This window comes from Lodderomyces elongisporus, chromosome 5 (assembly GCF_030384665.1).
Source record: "Lodderomyces elongisporus chromosome 5, complete sequence".
Classification (NCBI taxonomy): domain Eukaryota; kingdom Fungi; phylum Ascomycota; class Pichiomycetes; order Serinales; family Debaryomycetaceae; genus Lodderomyces; species Lodderomyces elongisporus.
Genome location: NC_083677.1, coordinates 1,581,884 through 1,604,500, shown reverse-complemented (window position 1 = coordinate 1,604,500; position 22,617 = coordinate 1,581,884). Strand labels below are relative to the sequence as shown.

General features: G+C 37.4%; 9 protein-coding genes across 9 annotated transcripts; 2 read left to right on the top strand and 7 right to left on the bottom strand. All coding sequences in view use genetic code 12, as the record gives it.

Moving 5' to 3' along the window:
• Positions 1-30: 30 nt before the first annotated feature.
• VAC8 (Vacuolar protein 8) lies at positions 31-1,746 on the top strand (the record flags this gene model as incomplete). Its single annotated transcript, XM_001523096.1, has 1 exon — positions 31-1,746. The coding sequence occupies one exon, from the start codon at positions 31-33 to the stop codon at positions 1,744-1,746; it is 1,716 nt and encodes a 571-aa protein (XP_001523146.2).
• Positions 1,747-1,991: 245 nt separating this feature from the next.
• PVL30_004450 (uncharacterized protein) lies at positions 1,992-3,533 on the bottom strand (the record flags this gene model as incomplete). The annotated part of the gene is made up of 1 exon (XM_001523095.1): positions 1,992-3,533. One exon carries the CDS (start codon positions 3,531-3,533, stop codon positions 1,992-1,994), a length of 1,542 nt encoding a protein of 513 aa, XP_001523145.2.
• Positions 3,534-4,091: 558 nt separating this feature from the next.
• On the bottom strand, positions 4,092-5,093 carry NBP35 (cytosolic Fe-S cluster assembly factor nbp35; the record flags this gene model as incomplete). Its single annotated transcript, XM_001523094.1, has 1 exon — positions 4,092-5,093. The coding sequence occupies one exon, from the start codon at positions 5,091-5,093 to the stop codon at positions 4,092-4,094; it is 1,002 nt and encodes a 333-aa protein (XP_001523144.2).
• Positions 5,094-5,685: 592 nt separating this feature from the next.
• PVL30_004448 (uncharacterized protein) lies at positions 5,686-9,845 on the bottom strand (the record flags this gene model as incomplete). The annotated part of the gene is made up of 2 exons (XM_001523093.2): positions 5,686-9,529; positions 9,817-9,845. The coding sequence occupies 2 exons, from the start codon at positions 9,843-9,845 to the stop codon at positions 5,686-5,688; spliced, it is 3,873 nt and encodes a 1,290-aa protein (XP_001523143.2).
• Positions 9,846-10,089: 244 nt separating this feature from the next.
• On the bottom strand, positions 10,090-11,676 carry EDC3 (enhancer of mRNA decapping; the record flags this gene model as incomplete). Its single annotated transcript, XM_001523092.1, has 1 exon — positions 10,090-11,676. The coding sequence occupies one exon, from the start codon at positions 11,674-11,676 to the stop codon at positions 10,090-10,092; it is 1,587 nt and encodes a 528-aa protein (XP_001523142.2).
• A 1,024-nt stretch (positions 11,677-12,700) lies between these two features.
• On the top strand, positions 12,701-13,179 carry pis1 (phosphatidylinositol synthase 1 (CDP-alcohol phosphatidyltransferase1); the record flags this gene model as incomplete). Its single annotated transcript, XM_061119570.1, has 2 exons — positions 12,701-12,704; positions 12,731-13,179. 2 exons carry the CDS (start codon positions 12,701-12,703, stop codon positions 13,177-13,179), a joined length of 453 nt encoding a protein of 150 aa, XP_060975553.1.
• A 215-nt stretch (positions 13,180-13,394) lies between these two features.
• On the bottom strand, positions 13,395-15,566 carry PVL30_004445 (uncharacterized protein; the record flags this gene model as incomplete). Its single annotated transcript, XM_001523090.1, has 1 exon — positions 13,395-15,566. One exon carries the CDS (start codon positions 15,564-15,566, stop codon positions 13,395-13,397), a length of 2,172 nt encoding a protein of 723 aa, XP_001523140.2.
• Positions 15,567-16,000: 434 nt separating this feature from the next.
• RIX1 (pre-rRNA-processing protein rix1) lies at positions 16,001-18,382 on the bottom strand (the record flags this gene model as incomplete). The annotated part of the gene is made up of 1 exon (XM_001523089.1): positions 16,001-18,382. One exon carries the CDS (start codon positions 18,380-18,382, stop codon positions 16,001-16,003), a length of 2,382 nt encoding a protein of 793 aa, XP_001523139.2.
• Positions 18,383-19,024: 642 nt separating this feature from the next.
• Positions 19,025-22,357, bottom strand: AMS1 (Glycoside hydrolase, 38 vacuolar alpha mannosidase; the record flags this gene model as incomplete). The annotated part of the gene is made up of 1 exon (XM_001523088.1): positions 19,025-22,357. The coding sequence occupies one exon, from the start codon at positions 22,355-22,357 to the stop codon at positions 19,025-19,027; it is 3,333 nt and encodes a 1,110-aa protein (XP_001523138.2).
• Between the last annotated feature and the right edge of the window lie 260 nt (positions 22,358-22,617).

Genomic DNA, 22,617 nt, shown 5'->3' with positions numbered 1-22,617 from the left:
CCCCCCACACAAATTATAATTATCCTATAGATGGGTGCTTGTTGCAGTTGCTTATCAGGTCGCAGTGGCGACGGAAGTAGCAATCAGTTGCTATTAGCAGAAAACGAAAGGGAGGCAATCTCAGCATTGCTACAATACCTCGAGAACCGATCAGATGTTGATTTCTTCAGTAATGGACCTTTGAGGGCCTTGAGTACTTTGGTATACTCCGAGAATATCGACTTACAAAGAAGTGCGGCTTTAGCATTTGCCGAGATTACCGAAAAGGATGTCAGGGAAGTCAACAGAGATGTATTGGAACCAATTCTAATACTCTTGCAATCGAGCGACTCTGAAGTACAAAGAGCCGCATGTGGTGCATTGGGCAATCTTGCTGTAAACACTGAAAACAAAATTCTTATTGTTGAGATGGGTGGCTTGGAGCCATTAATCAGGCAAATGATGTCAACCAACATTGAAGTACAATGTAACGCTGTTGGTTGTATTACCAACTTGGCCACCCAGGATGATAACAAATCGAAAATTGCCAAGAGCGGTGCTTTGATTCCATTGACCAAATTGGCCAAACTGAAAGATATTCGAGTACAAAGAAATGCTACGGGAGCATTGCTTAATATGACACATCTGGGTGAAAACAGACAAGAGTTGGTTAATGCAGGTGCAGTTCCAGTCTTGGTTTCGCTCTTATCCAACGAGGATGCCGATGTACAATATTATTGTACCACAGCTTTGTCAAATATCGCCGTTGACGAATCCAATAGGAAAAAGTTGGCTAGTACAGAACCAAAGTTGGTCTCTCAACTAGTCACCTTGATGGACAGTCCGTCACCACGTGTGCAGTGCCAAGCTACATTAGCATTGAGGAATCTTGCATCAGATTCTGGGTACCAAGTTGAAATTGTTCGTGCCGGTGGACTACCCCATTTGGTGCAATTGCTCATGTGCAACCACCAACCACTCATCCTTGCTGCTGTTGCATGTATTAGAAACATTTCCATCCATCCATTGAACGAGGCACTCATTATCGAAGCAGGCTTCTTAAAACCACTTGTTGGCTTACTCGATTACACAGACTCGGAGGAGATTCAGTGCCACGCCGTGTCAACTTTGCGAAATCTAGCTGCCTCTAGTGAAAAGAACCGCACAGCTTTGCTTGCTGCTGGTGCCGTGGATAAATGCAAAGACTTGGTTTTAAAAGTTCCTCTTTCTGTTCAATCTGAAATCTCGGCATGCTTTGCTATCCTTGCATTAGCAGATGACTTGAAGCCAAAACTATACGAAGCCCATATTATTGATGTCCTTATTCCATTAACATTTTCAGAGAATGGAGAAGTATGTGGCAATTCTGCTGCAGCATTGGCCAATTTGTGCTCGCGCGTATCACCAGAACACAAACATTATATACTCAGTAACTGGACACAACCAGATGAAGGAATCCATGGCTTTTTGATTAGGTTTTTAGAATCGGGTTCAGCAACCTTTGAACATATTGCACTTTGGACCATTTTACAATTGTTAGAGTCTAACAGTGCAGAGTTTAACCAATTGATTTCAGACGATGAGTTGATCCTTACTGGAATTAAAAAAATGAGCAGTTCGCAACAACAATTGGCCCAAACAGATTTGCAAAATGGAAATGGCAACAACAACAACAACAACAACAACAACGAAGGTGACGAACAATACGAGGATCCAAGGATAGAGTTGTACAACTTGACACAACAAATATTGCAGATTCTTGGATAGAAATGCAATTTAATTACGTAAGTATATGTATTGGTAGATTGGAAGGTGTGTAGTACAACAGTTGCAGAGTATGTTTTGTTTAATGTATATTATTGCAAAAAAATAAAAAAAAAAATTAAGAAAAATACAATAAACTAAAAACGAAAAGAGAAAAGAGAAAAAAGAAAAAACAATTTTGCCCAAATGAAACTTATTCATCTCTAGAATGAAATAACTTCCTGAACCAAATATATAACTAGTAATATTTATATTAGTAGAGGTTCTGCTTGTTCTGCTTGTTCTGTTTGTTCTCTTTGTTCTGTTTGTTTTGTGTTTTCCGACAGTGAAGGATTGGTACCATTCTCTTCAATACTCATATTAGTCAACTTCTCAACCAACGCTTCCTGCTCTTTTCCTAATGACTCATTATCTTTACGTTTTTCATCAACAGCTGCTGCTGCCTTCATCATCGATTCATTATTATGTGCATCTCCAGTTTTGACTAAATTGCTATTGTCGATTGAAACTGTATTTGAATCTGTTACTGAGTTCTCTTTCTTTTCCGTTTGCTTATTCTTGATATCATTTTCGAATTCGTTCTGCAATTGATTCAACTCCAGCTCGAGTTCATCATCATCAACATCATCAACAACAATAGGCTTTCCGCCAGCAAGGACATCACTGACTTCTTCGATTTTTTCCATTTCTTCATCTAGATCTTCACGGATTTTCTCAACATCTTCCAACACAACTTGTTTATTATACTTCTGCATAACCAGACTACTTTCTTTAAGCGTCGAGACATAATCCAAGTTGAATCGTGCATTTTCTAATTTATGCAAGATCCCTTGTACTTCCATAACCTGGCTATTGGTTGTGCTCAATGCTTTGAGCAAAAACTTTTTCTTTTGCATCAATTGTGATAATTTCGACTTTCGAAGCTCGGCGTCAAGTTTTAAAACACATTTGTAATCGATTTTTCCGATTCGATCTTCCAACTCATGTTGTCTTTTTTCAAGATTTAGCATTGTTGATTTAATATTGATAATGCTAATCTCTTCGTTGCGCATTTTCTCCGGGCTCCATTTAATAAAAGTATTATTATTGATGTTGATAGAATTGCATTGGTCGCATTCACGTTCCCAATAGATGAGCAAGATTTTCAAATCCAATAAGGACAAAGAATGAAATGGTTTCTCCAGTTTGTCGTTCTTGATAACTTGTTCAAGCTTTTCCCTTAGCATCTCCAACGTCAACAAATCCCCCAAAAATGGATCATTATCTACAATTTTTTCACTGATTAATCTCGCAACTTGTTTCCCAATATTAACTAATTGATCCCAATGTATGTATCGTTCATTTTTCAATTTTCCGCTATCGGAGACTTTGAATCCCTTTAGTGCTCTCCATTGTAGCCAGTTGTTCCAATTCAATACTCCCAAAATTCCAAAGTGACCACTAACAGTTGTTTGATAATTTTCTCTAGCATTCGTATATAAAGAATTTGGGATTAAAACCCCGGTATCGATAAATTCCTGCAATATGTTATCGAGGTTCTTAGGTGTTCCATACTTTGGAAGTGCTAACAGCTCTGCCAAGTTTGGTTGATACGTAGTAATAGAAAGAATGCTATCTTGGTTCAATGCATCTGTAGCAATGATCTTGTTGAACAAAGATTTCCACGCTCGAATGTTGGCTTCGTACCCTTCAGGGTTAAGTTGTTTATTCTTTTGAAATGCTGAGTAGAGTGAGTTTAAACGACTCGCCTTGAATAAAGGAAAGTCGTCGATCAATTCCTCAATTGTCATAAAGTAGGGGAGAGATGGGTAGGCGATGATAGTAAATAAAGAATGGGTCTTCTAATCGATTAAAAAGACGCCTGGAAGATGTGACAAGAGCGGCATTTTTGCAGGAGATTAGATAACCGAGCCTCACCAGCGGAGATTGCAAATTTTATTTTTTTGTAAGGTGGTTTTATGTTGTTCAAGATTTTTTTTTATTTATTTATTTTTTCTTCTTTCTTTTTTAACTTTTCATATTTAAAAGTCATTTCTTTAAAAGTCTAAACCTTTTCCAATGTGTTTTCCCATAAGTTTTCTTAATTTTTGTTTGCTTTTGACTACATTTTTTTGTTTCCTAGACTTTTTATTTTTTTGCCTTAAATTCTTACATTTCAAAACTACATATCAAGTAGGAAAGACAAGTGTCTCTCAGGTGTATCAATTCCATTTTTTTTCCGAGTTACATGATTATAATAGTTAATCAGTAAGAGCTTTATCTTTCGACACCAACTTTCCCATCGAACTTGGCTTTCAAGTATTGTTATTTTTTTTTTTTCTTATTATCATTGAAATTGCACTTCTATATTACTCTAGGTGAAGTCCGCTCATGCTTAATTCTACTTGATCGCGTAAAGCATCAACTACATCGAGAATTGCAGTGGCAGCAGGTGAATCTGGATACAAATCGAAGAATGACTCACCATCATCACAAGCTTTTCCAATTCTAGGATCAAGAGGGACCAGCCCAAGAAACTCAATACCCAATTCTTTACACAACTTTTCTCCGCCACCAGTAGTAGCCTTGAAGATTTGACTTTTTCCATGACAATTAGGACAAACAAACCCGGACATATTCTCCACGAGTCCCAATATCTTTATACCTGCTTTTTTACAAAAATCAATCTCCTTCCGCACATCCAACAATGCAACTTCTTGAGGCGTTGTTACAATCAATGCACCATCTATACCAACTTCTTTCATCAAAGCATTAACCGAGAGATGTTCATCACTCGTGCCAGGTGGTGTATCCACCACAAGGTAATCTAACTTTTCACCCCAATCAACATCTTTCAAAAATTGCTTAATCAACCCATTCTTCTTCCCGCCTCTCCAAATAATTGCCAGGTCGGCATCAGGTAACATAAATGAAATACTCATCAAACCTAAATTATCTGCAACATAAACAGGACTCCATCCACTATTCGACTGATGAACACTTTCTCCTTCCGCGGCACCAAGCATCCTAGGTAGAGAGGGTCCGCATATATCGAGATCCATTGCACCCACTTCTAAATCTTCATCTGCGGCAATAGCCCACGAAAGCATCGATGTAAACGTTGACTTTCCAACTCCGCCTTTCCCCAGTAGCACCAAGATTTTGTGTTTAATGTGCTGAAGACGTTTGTATATTAGTGGCAAATCTGGATCAGGTCCTTTTGGTAACTGCGATGAACAAATTTCTTGATTAGCACACCCTTTACATGCATCCTCTTTACCGGCTTGCTCAGACTCCGGACCCGGACAATGTTCCGGAGCATCCTCTTGCAACTTTGCATCTAGTTCGGGGTGTTTCAAACTTGGAGCCATTATGTTGAGAATATATATATATATGTATTCAACTTTCGGAATGTAGCTGTGTAGAAATCAAGAAATGAAGGAGGGAAGAAAAAAAAATTGAAAGATGGTGAAATAAGAAACGCTGTATGGAGTCACCTTCAATAGGCAAAAACGGATTTGTGTGATTCCTAATATTTTGATAACAGTGGGAATTTGTAATCAAAAAAAAAGAATAAAGACAAAACTCCATCGCGCAATTACACAAAAGAAAGAAAGAAACAAGAAATGATAAAAAAAAAGAAAAGAAAAGAAAAGTTTGAGTGTTGGATACTTACTAATGAATAGAATAATATTAAGATAAAGTTGGCATCACGTGCATTTCAAATGTTTAGTCTATACAGAGTAAACAATTAACTCTAATCTTGTTTTCAAAGGATAAAATTGTAAACTAAAAACAAGAAATAAAAAACACAAGGAGATCAAAGGAATTTTGAAGAAATGGAATGGAATGAAAAGCAAAGAAAAGAAAAGAAAAGAATAGAAAATGAAATATAAATATCTCTTTATTTCCATCTTTTTTCTTTACTTCCATCCTGTTTCTTTATTTCCTTAATAATGATTTCTATTTTAAAAAGGACACTCTAGATTCAAAGTATTGCTTATTGACCTCATCCAATGGAAACTCTAAAACTCGTTGTCTTCGTACAAGAGCAACTTTTGACGCCTCTAAAGCCAAATCTCCAACATATTTGGAAATCAAATTAAGAGCTATTTTCTCTTTTTCTGATCTCCGTCTCTGATTCTGGTTTTGGTTTTGGTTCTCATTCTGATTCTTATTATCGTCTAAATCCACATCTGAGTCCGAATCCAATTTGGTTAAAGGTAAATTATCAATCATAAAGTTCAAAATTTCCACATCCTGAGGCTGCTCGAGTAAAGCAAAATAGTTCTCGTATATTCCCATGCCGTGATTCCAATTTGGTATAATCTTGCCATATTGCGGAATTTGCTTAATTACTTCTCGCAAACGTGCAATCTCCAATTTCGAACACGATATTGCAGCATCGGGTCCTAGTTGGGTAATAAGAGTCTTGTGCAATGTATCATAGTCAAAATATTTCAAGAGCATTTCAATTTCTCCCCAGTATTCACCACGGTTCCTTCTTTCAATGGCCATTGCTTCGTAGATAAGCGACTCTGGGACTTTCAAATCCACTGTTAAGTACATTTCATCTCCCTTTGTAAAGCTTTGTACTTTTCCGATTTGACCTATAATCACTTTCCTGATGAAATTTTTACTCTTGTCATCATCTTCAATACTTGTGTAAACAAGAATGGAATCCTTCCAAAGTCCGTTGACTTCAAGTTGCTTACCAAACAGCTCTGAGATTTTGTCATAGTTGAAATTGGCCAAAACCAAACAGAAAAGCCATCTCAAAGTATTATTGAGAGAAGAATCAATAATTTTGTCAAAATCAAAACCATTGAGGTATATATCAAGTATATCAGCGACAGAATTACCCTTGGGGAGCACTTTTGCAAACTGTTGAACCAAGACTTTAACATCTTTAACGTCGCCAAATGCAAGATTTAACTTTATTGCCAAATTCCAAGGTAAATTCTCAGAAAGGGCATCTAAATCACGAGCCAATATTTGATATATTTTTACGACGGGAGTAGGCACTAAGCCCTGGCAATTCGACCTCCATGAAGACAATTGTTGTTTAGCAGCTGACTCAACAACTTTGCTTCGTGCATCAGCCATTGACAAAATCGTTGCCAAATGCTCACTTTTAGATTTCAATGCATACTGAATTGCCTTCACAGGTTGGTTAGCACAAAGACAAATGAAAGCACATTCCAAGTAGTCCGTCAGATGCTTTGATAACAACTCTTCAACTGTACTCTCGTTGTATCGATTTAACCAATCGCCAAACATTCTCAATGTCTCTAGCTTCAGCCTTTTCTCGTCATCAAATAAAATAGATGCCAATTCAATCTCCAGACCAACGTACAGATTTCCACAAAACTGGGAGAATTGAAGGCGACCTGATTTTTGCAATTTGGGGAACTTATTAGCTCCTGCGGTGAATGTTGAAGTTCTCAACACGGTGTTTAAGATCAGCTCGACATTTTTGTCCACGAGGGCAACTTTTAATTCATCATCTTGATCCTCTACAATTGAATCTAACCCAAAATCTCCTCTCTTAGCAAGCAGTGGGGATTTCAGATACTCTGGAAAAAGCAAGCTATCTACTTTCAGCAACGTCAATTTCTCTCGACTTTTTTCCGTTTCAACTGCAAAAGGTGCAAAAGATGAATCAAATTGATTTGCTAGTTCCAATTGTAAAAGCCAGTTGTCGGCAGTTGACACAACCATATTGTTTCGAATTTTATCAAAAACAGACTCGTCTTCAATTATAGGTTCGTATGCATTGATTTTAGGTTCAATTACCGTGCCATCAGCTTCTGATTCTTCTTCCACTACTACTTCTCTATCGAAATCATATCCTTCATCATCCGAGTCAAGAATGATACCATCCACCTGGGCATTGAGTTGACTAGTTTCTTCGTCATTGTACCGACTAAGCTCTCGTTCAACTTCATTGTTAACGAGTGATCGTTTAAGGTGTAGGATATGATCTCTTTGTGGTGCCGCATAGCTCCATCCTCCTGGCACAATTTTGGCGTGTTCATTCAATTTCTGCTTTTTTATTTCCTGGTCCACATCAGCGCTCTCGTAAACTCTAGAGTATTCAAGTGTAGCTTCTGCTTCTTTTTCATCCTGCTTTCTTTTCAATTTCAAAAGTTCTTTTTGATTTTCGTCATCTTCATCAACCAATCCCCATATACTAAAATGTTTCACTCGAAAGACCCAGGTTGAACTAGAAGGATTGTACGATATATACTCCATTCCTTCCTGTTTTTTGAGAAACTCGATTTGTTCATTCACGGTCTTTTTCTTGCTAACAATACCCTCGAGAGTAATGGTAGCAGGGACGTTGAGTTCAGTGCCCAAATATGGTTTGTCGAGGACATCCTTATACACCATAACAGTTTGTGGTCTAAACTGGATTATATTCTCAAACAACTCCTCGGCCAACAGGTGATCATGAAGTTCTGCATTACGCTTTGCCGCTGTCAAATCCACAGGGTAATCGTATGCAATTTGGCCAAATCCGGTTCTTCCAATGATAAAATTTTCCAAAAATCTCAACTCTTCAAACGACATTTCCATTATCTCCTCAATTGGTGGAGACGTCCAGTAACCATTAAACTGTGGCGTGTTCTTTTCATTAATGGTATCCTCGGTAGATGATTGGTTCTGCTCTTGTTGCACCTCAACCTCTTCTCTTTTGTCCAGGACTAAATTATTCTTGTCGTTGGTGATATCAAAAGTCCTCTTTGAAAAAACTTTTCTAGTTGGCTCCTCTTCAAGCTCGCCCAATTCAGGATTGCCATTGATATCCTCAATATCATCATCATCATTTTCATAGTCGTCGTCGTCGTCGTCGTCAACACTACTATTTTTTGATATGTGAGATGCAGTGCTTCTTAATAAACCTTCTGCCGAAACGGTACCCACAACGACTCTATTTTTTCTAGCACTTAAGATCTTGTTGACGTCAATCAAGTGATACTTTACAGGTTTGTTCTTCAAGATCAATCTCTTCATGTGTCCTGTTCGTCTAATATCCACTGCTTTATAAGAAGGTGTTGCCAAAGACCTTGGGGTCACTATGGAAGTGGGGTACTTGTTGACACCTCCACGCTTTCTCTTGTCCAAGTTCTTATTATTCTCGCTGCTCTTATCTCCTCTGGTAAAGATACTAAATAGTTGACCAAGTCGAGATCTTGATTTTTGTTTCGGTTTTGGCTCAACTTGTTTTTCAGTTTCTTGTGAGTTCAAGCTTTTATAACCTGCATTGCTCAAGTTACCGTCTGAACTTGAAAGAAACGAGTTCCAGTCCTTAGCAATATGCGTTTGTGGTTCTATTTCGAGTTTAGTCGATGGTGGATGCGAGTCATGCAATTTCGACGAATAATTACCATTATTGATGTCTTTAAATGGGTGATTGATGCTGGGCGTAATGGAATTAAAGCCCTTGTTGACACGTTCATTGGCCCATGGATTTAGTAATGAAGTTCTTGGACTCGAGCTCGAGCTCGAGCTCATTCCGCTTGCGAATAATGGGTTCTTTGTAAAAGATTGATTCGTGCCATAATCATTATTCCCATTAACTCTACTGTTTTGAGAATTGTGTACAGTCCCATTGTTGCCGAGATTGCCAAAAAGATTGCTAACAAAATTTTTATTGCCAGTTGCTCCTGCTCCTGCTCCTGAAGATGTTGCTGTTGACGATGATGATGCTGATGCTGCTGCTGTTGAAGTTTTCTTTCTCGCATCAAACGAATTCCCAAATAAATTGAACTCGTCTTTGCTGGATCGTTCTTCGCCTCTATATCTACTCGGAAAGTTCATTAAGAATGGTGAGTTTGTAGCCTTATTGTCCTATTTCGAAAGTCAGATTGAGTATTATTTAGATATTGGATGCTGCTTTCTTATACAAGTTTGCGGCTATAATTTCATACCTTTTCTTTTTTGGTTTTTTTTTTTTTTTCTTTTGCTAATGTTGAGTGTTTACTATTTACAAGAAACAGTACCGAAAAAATAAAAAATAAAGAAACGTAAAAAAAAAATTAAAAAAAATTAAAATTAAAATAAAATTAAAATCAGAATAAAATAAAATACAAGATCAAAACAATGTGGGAGACTGACATGGTGAGTTGAGTGGCTTGATGAAAGATTCAATTCAAGAAAACACCTGCTAAATTCATATACCATGCAAAACACCAAAGACAGCATTGTTCATTAATAACAGAGATGAAAGAAAAAAGTATGTGTGGTTGTTTTTTTTTTTTTGGTCCGTGTATTTGAATCTACTTGTCTTTTTTTTTCCTTCGTAAAAGACGACAAAGCTCTTTTCTCCTTATATATATATATATATATCTAATTTCGTAAATTTCATACCGCTACATCTAGTTTGATACAGGTTTCTGCACAGTACCAAAATTTATCAAACTTCCGCAAATTAGGTTTCATCAGGTAAACTTTATTGGGGATCCCTACGTCTACCAAATAATGCAGGATTTCATGGTGTCCCCCAACATCTTGATGCTCCATAACACCGTTCTTGTATGCCAAGATTATACCGCTCAATGGTAAGCCCATGGAAATACACCATCGACATTCAATCTTGGTATTCTCATCAGAAAGCGTTCCCGAACCACCATCGATCCCAGATGGAAGATCGAGCGACATGATCTTTTGTTGTTGTTGTGGATTACTACACCAATTAATGACTTTTTGCAATGTTTTTTGGTTTTCAAGTTCGTAAAAAATATCTTCCAAGTGGTCATCATACCCTTGCAATGCATCAATTATTAGCTCCACCGGGGTGTTCAACTGATTTTGTATAATATCCACCAACTCATCGAAATTCGACGATATAACTTTACCCCCTGCCGCTTCGAAACTTTGCCATTGCTGGTGGAGCTCTTTATCTGAATCGTCAGAAGAAATAACAAACGCCAATACTCTAACACCGTGGTTGTTTAGATGGCGCCCAGTGGCAAACGCCCTACTGCCGCAGCGTCCACTTCCAATCAACAAAAGCACCAAAGGCGGTAGGTTGTGATTGCTTTTGTTACTTAGCCTAATAGAACCGCCCAAACACGTGTCAATTATGAGCTTGCTCAAATTTGTGGCACATGCTTCTGTCATCATTGTTGGGCTTACACCGAAAACATCCTCGGCCAACCTCTCAATTTCCAAGAGCTGTACGGGCGACGCAGTTTGCATAGGTTTCAAGTCACCTGCATTCACAAGGGCAAAATTTTTCATCTTGATTCTTTCTTGACTAAGTTGGCGTTGTGCACCATGATTTTTTACAGAGTCGGTAGGAGTTTCAGTTTTTTGTCTGTCGATCGATTTACCAATAGAGTCCCAATTGTCCTTTGGTTGTGAATCCAAAACCATCTCATTGTTGTCGTATTTTTCCTTCTTTGGTTTAGCAATATTCTCTATTTTGTTTTGCCCAACAAGTCTATCTGAAAGTTGTGTGTGGTCATTCTTTCTAAAGCTATCAAAAACTGACTTTTTGTCAAACATTGCCAAATTGGCTTGGAAATCAAACTCGCTGTTCTTTACATCGTCAACATCGAGTGCCAACGATTTTTCCGGTTTGCCATTAGTACCGTGACTACTCTCTCCAGAGCTTTTAGGTTTAGGTGTAGTTGATCTAGATGGTTTTGAAGCAAACAAGATGGCATCATCAACCAACTCAGAGTTCTTAGCTTTCGATCTCTTTTTGGAGTTTGAATTGTTATTGCCATTGCCATTGCCATTGGAGGTTGACGGAACCTGCAATATCTTCAAATCCGCCACTTTTGCATTTGGAATGGTGATTGATGGGAATGAGATTGAGGGATCAATTGTATTTGTTGCATCTTTTAACGTGATCTGATTGTTGTCAACAAATGTGATTGTTCCCGTAGACGTCGAGCCATCTTTCAAGTTGAGATTGACTTTACAATGTAAAAAATCAGCCATCTTGAAAGAAAAAAAAAAGTATTGACAAGTAATATCTTGTTGATGAATTGTTGGTTGTATTATCTGTTCTAACTATACTGTGTCTTGTCGATATATTGCAAACGTGAATATAGAAACCAAAATAAAAAAAAAAAATGAAAAGCAAAAAAAAAAAAAAAAAAAAAAAAAAGAAAAAAAAAACTGTGAAAAATCACAGTGCAGAGGTTTTGAAACTCGGTGCGATCAAATTTCACTTTTCTAGAACCCCAATCTTTAAAGCCCATTTCCCTCGTTTCTTCCCGCCAAACCCCCCTCCCCTTCCTCCTTCCCCCTTTTATTAATTTTCCTTCCTGTTCTTACCTTCCTACTTCAGCTTCTCACCGTTCATAATAGAAGTGGTTGGACTATAAGCTTCTGAATTGAGCCGTTCATTTTCACAGGCGTTTCCATCATCATCTTTTGTTTAATTCATATAGTTTTCATCACATAAAGGAGAACTAGTGATTGCTCGATTATCTTCTATATATTTTTTCGTCCCGGTTCTTTTGATTTGCACACATCAAATCAATAATATTTTCAAGTGAACTCGACTAAGCCATACTTAAAGCCGACGAAACCGATCTTGAAAAAAATTTAAAAAAAAGAAAAATTTAATCAACCAACCAAACAGAATAAACAAACAGAATAAACACTTTAGCAAACGTTGGAGCTTCATTTTTTTTTCTTTTGCTATTACTTAAACTTTATACATATTTATATACAATCTGATTAAAGATCAAAACAAACTAACAACCAACCAGTAACAAATTATATAAAAAAAAAAAAAAGAAAGAGACAAAACAAAAAAGAAAAATGACATCTTCTACAAGCCAGAGCTTATCAATTGCAAAGGAGGAAATCACAGTGCAAACAATCTTTCTATATATTCCAAACATTATAGGGTACTTGCGAATCGTCACCGCTGTGATCTCATTCATATGCATGTCCCGTTTCCCTATCACAACGGTCATTTTCTATGGTATCTCATCTTTTCTTGATGCCTTTGATGGGTATGCCGCAAGGAAATTTAATCAAGGAACACGGTTTGGTGCTGTTTTGGATATGGTTACTGACCGTTGTGCAACATCATCATTAATTGTTTACTTGGCCATCATTTACCCAAGATTCACTGTTATTTGGCAACTCTTGGTTAGTTTGGACTTGGCCTCACACTACATCCATATGTACGGTATGTTGTCTGCAGGGTCACTGTCCCACAAGAATGTTGAGGCGTCCCAATCAAAGCTTCTCAATCTATACTATACCAATAGGAAAGTTTTGTTTGCAGTATGTGCATTGAACGAATTGTTTTACGTGGCAATCTATTTGAAGTACTATGGGTTCTTTTGGCTCGGTACCGTGATGGCAGTGTTGAGTACTCCGATCTGGGTCTTTAAACAAATTGCAAATGTTATTCAATTGCAAAGTGCGCTGCTCATCTTGGCGAGGATGGATGTGGAAGAACACAAGAATAAGAAGCGTTGAAAGGTAGATGCCATCGACTAGTGCCGTAGTTAGTGTTTATATAACCACGTAGAATAGAAGCAAATACATTGAAAGTATCATAGTTGAGGAAATAGAAAAAGAGAATGGTTAAAGAAGAAAAAGGGTAAAACGAAAACTAAAGAAGGAAAAATTAAAAAAAAAAAAACTAAAAAAAACCGGTAGAGAAAGCACTATCTGATTCTTTTCTTTCATGGTTATCGACACTTATCTAGCTCGCTATAAGCTGCGATTTTGAAGTTATGGCTACTATAGCTTTCAACGAGGGGTATAATATCTTCTAGCAATAGACGTGCATCCTTGTGATGACCCAATGTGTTTAATACCCTGATAAATAGTAAAGTTGCCTCGATTTGCAATGGTACAAGGCCATGTAGTTTACACAGCTCCATTGCATGAATAAGTGTTGACAATGAGCTATAGAAGTCTCCGGACATTATGAGTATCCGGCATTTTAGAATATTCAATCTTAAACGCATATAGTCGTCTGCATATTCCAACGATGAAATTTTATGTATTGCATCTTGGTAATTTGCCAAATGTATCAAGACTTCAATTTCCAACAAAAACACTTCCTTTCGCAACTCCAAATCCTTTAACTCGCTGCTACTTAGCACAGTCATGATTTCATGCGCCTGGCGTACCCGGCCTTTGGATAAATGCACTTGTATCTGCATCATAAGCAACCTAATCTGGATAGAGTTGTATAACGCATCATCTTCTACCCCATCCTTGAGCTCATCCATCTCGGTGAGTAAACTTTCAACATTTGTATAGTTCTCAGTTGCAACACTGCTTTCAATGGCATTACTAATCCCATTTCCATTTCTCTTGACGTTGTTATTAATGTTGCCACGCATAAACTTTGTATATAGTTGTCGACACTTGAGGCTCTTGTAATCAGACGTTTTTTCACTATAATGCAAGGAAAGGTCGTTATATACTTCACTTAATTCGAAAGATCCAACATTATTCCAAACACATGAAGCTATCTCGCAACATTTGACAAAGGTTGACTTGGAATCATTGACTGCAGTAAATAAAGTTTTGGTCAAACTCGCCATATACTGGCTTTTACTCATTCCGTAACTCATCATCTGCATAGTTTGAAATCCTTGGTTGATTGCTAACAACAGATTATTATTGATTGCTGCACTTTTTTTGATCAAGAAATCCAACAACTCGTCCTCATTGCTCTTGTTGAACAAATTCTGCTCCTTCCACAAATGAGGTTTATTATGCACAAAATTGTAAAACCAACTAAGAATATACGTCAATGTAACATTATCCTTGTTTTCTCTAGCAACGCTAATAGCTTCAACAATGGTATCTACGGCCTGTTTATCTTCACCAAAGAATTGATGCAATGAAGCCTTGGACACCAAAGCAAAATGGTAAAAGTATTTGGACAGATTGCTCACCATATAGTCGAAATATTGATGGAGAGAATCCAAAGCTCCGTTATAATTGGAATGAGACAAATTCTCCAAGTAATTCAAATAGTGGCATGCAGGAATAGGATCAACCAAGGATCCTGCATTTCCTTGGTTTAATTGACCATCAAGGTTCTCCTGACAATTGGACATCATATTGAAAACTTTTTTCAAAAATGGTGGCGTTGGTGTACCAAAACTTTCCAAAATTGTAATTTGATTATTAATTAAAGCCTCCAAATCAATCTTGGAAGCGGATACAGTTGAGCTGATTTTTATTTCCTCTTTATTCTCCTTTAAGTCCCTCTTTTGCTTTTTGACACCTCTAATTCTCATGAGATTATTTTCTAGCGCATTAAACAATCTCTCGTCAACATCAAGCTCCTCGAGGTAATCAAGATCCATTTGGGTCTCTGACTTATTTATCATCAATTTTGTTGAGCTTCTTAATCTCTCAAACCCTTGAAATAGCGTTAGACACTCATTGAATTCTAGTAGATCAAAGCATGTGCATATTTTGGTTATAAAAATTCCAAACATTGAGCCACTAGAAAACTGCCTTGTAGTAAGTTTGCCATTTGCAATGACTTGGTTTGGATCTTGTGAAACAAAACAATTACACTTTTTGATAAATGTGTTCAAATCCTCAACCGTACGAATCTTCCAAACTTCCTCAATCAATTGTGAAGTGAATGAGGACTTTCCAAAAGTAGTAATAAGGCTCAGTAGGTCATTGCATAGTCGAAGCTGGTTCGTATTGTCTATATCTTGTTTTCTTTCGATAAATTTCACAAGATGGAGTAAAACGTGTGGAGGTATTGCATCTTCTTCTTCTTCTTTATTCAAACTAGTGGCATAAATCTTGATTGCAACAAGAAGAAGTATTTGAAATGGTGATATCTCTTTAAAAAGATGAAGCGTCACTTCTTCGGACATTCTCCATATAGTTGATCAAATTGACGTAAAACAAATAATGATAATCAAAAACGGAAAAAAAAAAAGAAAAAAAAAAAAGAGTGAAACAGAATAAAAGAATATTGTAAAATTTATATGGATGTAAGTTTAAGAGGTTGAGTTCATCCAACAATGTAGTGGTTAATGTAAAATGATAACATATTCCATTTGAAAATAGAATAAAAGGAATACAAGTTGGCCTTGTGCGCGTAGACTCCAAGTCTGTGTTTCCTTTTTTCTATTTTGGTTCAGAAATGTTGCAAAAGAATTGTTCAACTACAATTTGCTCGTAATGAAATTTGATTAGTTTCAACAAACAATACAGTTGATTCTGATCTATTACTTATATGTTAATCCTAGAATCCCTCAATTCTCTTTATACGCTATTTTTTTTTTCTTTTTTATAAAAATAATGTTTACTCCGCTTCTTCACCTTCCTCTTCCTCATCGGTATCCAGTTCCATATTTATTTCAGGAATCTCGAAATCAGAACCTTCGTTATCTTCATCAGCACCAACAGCATCTTGTGCTTGATCGTTTTTGCTAACATTGGCTACATCATTCTTGTTATCAACAACAGTTTCAACTGTGCTTTTTAAAACAGTGTCTTTTACCAAACCATGTTCACCCACCTTGATCTTCTTTTCAACTTTACCAACTTCTTCAACAATTTCCTCACGTGGTCTTTTTTCCATTTGGAACGCAAATGACGGCGTAGCTTCATGTTCAGCATCCTTTTCAATTCGTGCATTTGCCTCCTTTTCCCGATCAAGTTTCTGACGCTCTGCTTGTTCTCTCATTAAATTCTGTATAGCTAATTCTTTGGCTGAAAGCTTTTTACCGCTTCCTTTACTAGCACTAACCTCTTCGTCGTCATCATCATCATCATCATCATCATCATCATGATCGTCATCGCCATTACGATTTCTCTGGTATGTTGTTTGTTCAAGTCCCACCTCAGTAACGTCTTTATTATCCATACTAGTGCTCATGGAATGGTATTTTGGCAATGCAGGTAATCGCGGATTGTTAAACACCGAAATTATTGGATCATCAATAAGTATTGAGGACACTATAGGTAATGCATTGTTCTTGTCGTAGCCTGGATACAACACTGTATTGACTAACAAATCTCTAAGTTGTTTTGGCACAGCTTGTTCCAAATTGCTATTCTTATGCTCAACACATTGTCTAATGATAAATCTCAATGTTTTGTAGTGTTGATTCGAAGGAAGTTCAACTTTGGTGATTACTTGACTGAAAAAGTATTGCACGGCTAAAAGAGTTTGAGTTGGTATAGTTTGCTGGAAAAGATGTTCATGTGACAAGATATCAGACATCGGTGCTGAAGATGCATTCTTCTTCTTGATCTTGTTCTTTTGATTTTTATTTTTATTCTGATTCTTTTGCTGGCCATCGGCAGCAGATTGTTGCATATTGCCTGCACTATCCTTTCTTGGTTCAACTAGAGTCAATGCAACATCGACAAATGGTACTAATGATGCACCATCAGACACGGCTCCAACCAAGTTCAAGTACAATCCAACACATTCAACTAATTTGGCAAAAACAGCTTCATTCTTGACTACTTCAGCTGCATCGATTCGTTTGTTCTGTATCATTGGCACAAGATATTCCAACATTGTCCAGATCTGATTCAAATGTGGCACAAGCGCACCTCTGAATTGTAGCAATGAAGATAATAATTCAATACCACTAGTGTGTACTCTATTTAACACTGTTGAGATCAATTGTCTAATCTCGTCATCTCTTACATCGCTTTTGTATGACAAAAATCGTGCGTTTATGGAGAAAACAACTTCGAGCAAAGTTAAGCATAACCCCAAGGGCAATCTCACAGAGGTAATACCACCGCCAACTAGATAATGTTTCAACAATTGCAATAAAGTTTCCACTTGGTCGCTTATCGCCAACAAACTTCTTGGCTCGTTGAAATCAATACTCAAATCGTCAAATACTCTCTCTCTGTCACCCTCCCCCAACTCTGCTCTCTCCCCTCTACCAGGCAATTTCGAAATTAATTTTCCCAATGATGAATCATCCCTAAAGTTGAAAAACTCATCAAACACATTCAAAATTCCCGTAACCTCTGAAATAACATTCTTTACGTCATTTCCCCATTTGGCTTCGGGTTCATTCTTCTCAATTATTGGTAAAATCGCCATAGTTTGACAAATTATTTTGCGTAAACTTGTGGGCATTTCAACAAACTCTACACCAAAACCACCTTTCAAGAATACAAGAAGCTTTGATCTGAGTTTATTTGCAAAAGGACGGAATGTGTTTGGATGATGCAAAATCACATCGTATAGTAAATTGAGACACGTTTCAGCATCGAATTGAATATGGCCCATCACCAATGTAATGATGGTACTTAATTTGGGAGTCAAAATTTCTCTAGTCAACGCAGGCTTACCTCTAATCTCATGCATAAGCACCTGAAGACATTCAATACAGTTGCGCAATATAAGAACATTTATAGTTGAGTTGTATGACTCCAAAACTGCGATTAATGCGCTCATAAATTGCACACCTGACTGGGCAACAATCACATAGTTTGAAGATAGTTGATGTATGAGGTTTATTCCGCACCATTTAGAATAAGAATCACTTGAACGGACTAATTGTAAACTTCGAGAAACTAGTTGTTGAAGTTGCAATTTGGATATGTTCGAAAGAATGGTCTTGTCATTTCGTAAAAGTTCAAGGACTGGAACAATAGACTGGCTCGAGTGATTCTCGCTGATCCCCTCCAAAACTATGTTTATTATCGACATAACGAGGTGTAATTTGTATACGATAGATGGTAACAAATAATGTTCAAATTTGCAAGTGGTGATAAGTTATCTCCAATAGCCTACGAGATTCCAAATGTTTGGATGAGCATCGCGCGATGCAGCAAAAAAATTATATATATATTCTACAAACAAATTAAAACCCCGCGACCCAAAATGTAAGGCACACAGTAATTTTTTCCAAGTAACAAAAGAAGATAACTTGTATTGTCAAATTGTTCAAAAGAACAAGTGAAAACAATAATCACTTTTACAGTTTACATAGTTCTTTATCTGGTCTCAAAATCCAGCAAGTAAACAAAAAAAAAAAAAAAAAAAAAAAAAGAAAAAAGAAAAAAGAAAATAGAGAATACAAATGAAATAAAATACAATCCAAAAAACCAATCATTAAATCAGAATCAATAACAATAACAATAACTACAACTACGACAATGATAGTAACAATTAAGTATCCAGCACTCTCTCCTTTTTGTTCTTTTTTTTCCTCTCATTTCAGTTAATTTCCTCAATTTTTTTTTATTTTCAATTTTTCATTTCTTCCTTTCAAATTTTGATCTGTTCAATTTCAGCATTTGATAATTTTACTAATAATTTTTATAGATATTATTCAACATTCGCATCCTCTTATTTGAGCAATATCTTGTATGTTGCAATTTCAAATGCTTTCAACTCAATATCAACTACACCGCCTTTTCCAACTTTAACTTCTCCGACGACTTCATTTTCCAATGCATTCACTTTAAGGACTTTCTTCACAGGCAAAATGTTCTCATCGATAGTCAACTTACCACGTGATACACCTCCCAATGCTTCATATACTCGCACAACGACTGACTTTTCGTCCTTACCCACTTTGCCATACTGAGCATTCTCTTTGGCAATGTTTTCATAAGTATTGACATCGAAATCGTCTTCACCGCGTTTGATGTGGCTCAAAACTAATGAGCTTCTCTTGCCAACCCCTTCAAATTTGATAGCATTGTTGAACCCAGAAATATCTTGTGTAGTAGGAATTAATTTGTAGTTGAAATTGTAACCTGCCTTAACCGTTGCTAATGAGAGTGGGCCCCTGTGAGGGAAGATTGCGTATTCAAATTTGTGGACTCCAATATCTGCCTTGTTGTCAGGTGCTTTGGCGCTACGCAATAACGATAAGCGAATCAAATTACCATGAATGGCACCACCATATTTACCATTATTAAGCACCGATACACCATAGTTGTATTCACTCAAATCCATGAATTTATGGTGGCAAACTTCAAATTTGGCAGTATCCCATGTGGTGTTGAAATGTGTTGGTCGACGTGTGATACCAAATTGAGTTTCGTAACTTGCCTCCAACGCAGAGTTGATCGTTGTAGGAAATTGTACTTTGAGGAATTTGTACGTCTCGTGCCATTCAACTGTTGAGGCAAATTTCAAAAAGTTATTGTTGCTCTTGGGGTCATTGAGCCCGGCAAGTGAGATAACGGTTTCAACGTGTGATTGTGGCGAGATCTGGTGGGTCACAAGAATCGATGACTCAAGCGGATCTTCAGACAAGATTTCCGCTTTTGTTGCGTTAATGAGCTTGAACTTCTCCAACGAGTAAAGTTCCGTATCCCAAGCAGGAAAGTTTAAAGGCTCATCATCAAACAAAATGAATTGGTTACCGCCAACAAACTTGGTTCCCTCTTGCTTGGTTTGTGCATTTTCCGTGGTGTCAATGACTTCTCTTTGAGCAATGGTGTCGTAGAGGGAAGTAACAATACCTGTGTTTGAGATCTTGGCAACAAGTAAACCATTTGAAAGCGTAAAACCTTCACTAGTTGTCTCAATTTTTGAAGGGTATTTAACTTTTTTATGAATTTTCGTCTCGCCTTTAACAGTCGATACATTTATTTTTACTTTGTTGTTGTGCAATTTATGACCACTTTTTTGTAAAGCATTAACAAGTTCTGGTTGAGTCGATGCATCAAGTTCAATCACTTCATCAGATCTATCGTGTGCCAATGTATTCAACATTCTTATTTCTTTTGTCTTTGGTTTCTTTAATGATTCAAAAGCCTTGTAGATCAATTTATCGGCTTTTTCCAAAAGTGAACCAAGCATTGGGTAAACTTCCTCATAATAAACCATTCCTATACAACTTCCAGGCAACACATCATGGAACTGGCACAAACACAAGTCCTCCCAAAGGTCCTGGATCTCTTGCTTAGGGTATTTGTATTGTGAATTAGTCAAACTAATTAATCCAGCAATAAACTCCAAATCATGGAGCTTTATTTCACCCAACCTCATGTACTTTTTAATTTGTGCTTGCACGGTATATGTACCACGGTGAAATTCCAAGTAAATTTCGCCAGTCCATGTGGGTAAATTCTTGCCGTCATTGGATTGCTCCAAAATGTGGTCATAAAACTCATCAATGGTAACCCCAAGCTCTACTGATGGCAACAAGCCTTGCTCGTTACTTACGCCTCTGCATCTCCGCAATTTTTCAATCATATCCTCGGTTGGACCACCGCCACCATCACCGTGGCCATAAAGCAAAAGTCCCGTTGGCACATCTCTCATATTCTTGTGTTGCAGTTGCGATCTGACCACATCACCGAAATTAGCTTCTGCAGTGTATGTGTTATCTGGAGGCATATGAACCAACACTTGTGAACCATCCAAACCTTTCCAATTAAAAGTGCTCAAGGGGAAAGTGTTGATGTTGTTCCACGACAATTTCTGAGTCAAGAAACGGTCGACGCCAGAGATTTGACAAATCTGTGGAATCTGTGAGCTGTATCCAAATGTATCTGGTAGCCAATAGATATTCGATTGGAATCCAAACTCATTGAGAAGATACCTTTGACCCAACACAAATTGTCTAATCAACGACTCGCCATTAGGCAAGTTTGTATCATTTTCCACCCAGGATCCGCCCAAGGGTATAAATTGGTTTGTGTTGAATTTTTGATGTATTTTTTCCAAAATCTCTGGCTGTGCTTGTTTAAGCCACTTGAATTGTTGCATTTGAGAAGCAACAAACACATACTCAGGGTATTGATCAGCAAGTTTCAACTGTGTGGTCCAAGACCGGACAATTTTTCTCTTTGTTTCAGCAAATGGCCATTCCCAAGCGGTATCGATGTGGCAATTACCAACACCAAAAATGTTGATTTTTTTCTTCTCCTCAAATACTGCTTCTGAGTCAACGTTTTTACCAAGGTATTCTTTGGCAATTTCTCTGCACTTTGTAATGGATTCAACATTTTCAGGGTCAAAAGCATTCATGATCCTTGTAGCAGTATCAGCAGCTTGGTATTTTTCAACACGACCTGCTGGAAACTCTCTTGCAGCATCACCAATTATCCAGAAATCCCAGAATAACCTTCTTGCCTCCATGTTGGGTGCCACCAAGTGGGCCTTGTTTAGTCTGAAATATCTATTTGGATCGGGCTCGCCCTCTGCACCATTTCCAAACATACCATTACAAGCTACTTCTATATAAAACACTTGCTTTTCTGTAGTTCTATACAGTTTGGGGATTTCAAACAAGTTTCTTTGTCCGCCACCGGTAAATGCTTGTAATGGTAAGCCTTTGGAGTTGTATATCAAGGCTTCCGAACTCGAGTCCCAGTCTATTTCCAATCTCTCGTATTTCAACCAGTCCTTGGGTATTTCCAATTCAAATTTGACCCAAAATGTTTTCCAACTGGGTCCAAAACTGTAACCCAACCCAATATTTTCCCATTCAACGTTTGCAAAATCGATATCCTTGAACAAGGGACGTTGTGTTTTGCCGTCAATGTCGGGAACGCGATAAGATTGCAAGTTTGACAATTCTTGACGCTGTAAGTCATAGAATTTGGGGAGATTTAAGCTGGGGTATTGGCCGCCGGTGTTTGTAAACTGACGAAGTCTGTCGTCATAAATATGATCGATGGGCTTGAATGTGGGGTAAGTATTGTGACTGTCGTACCCCATTGTATATCAGATTGTGTAAATGCACTAAGTTTCTTAAAATAGATAGATAGATATATTTATAAAGAGAAGGTGAGGTGAATAAGTATAAAGTAAAAGAGGCAGAAAGATAAAGAGAAAGATGTAATGGGAAAAAAAAAAGCAACTGGTGGAGAAAATGACAGGTAACTGTTGTAAGTGGAGTGAGACTGGAAATAAGTGGAGTGAGAATGGAAACACGGGGGGTGCGGAGGGGGGGGTAGAGAGAAAAGTACAAAAAAAGG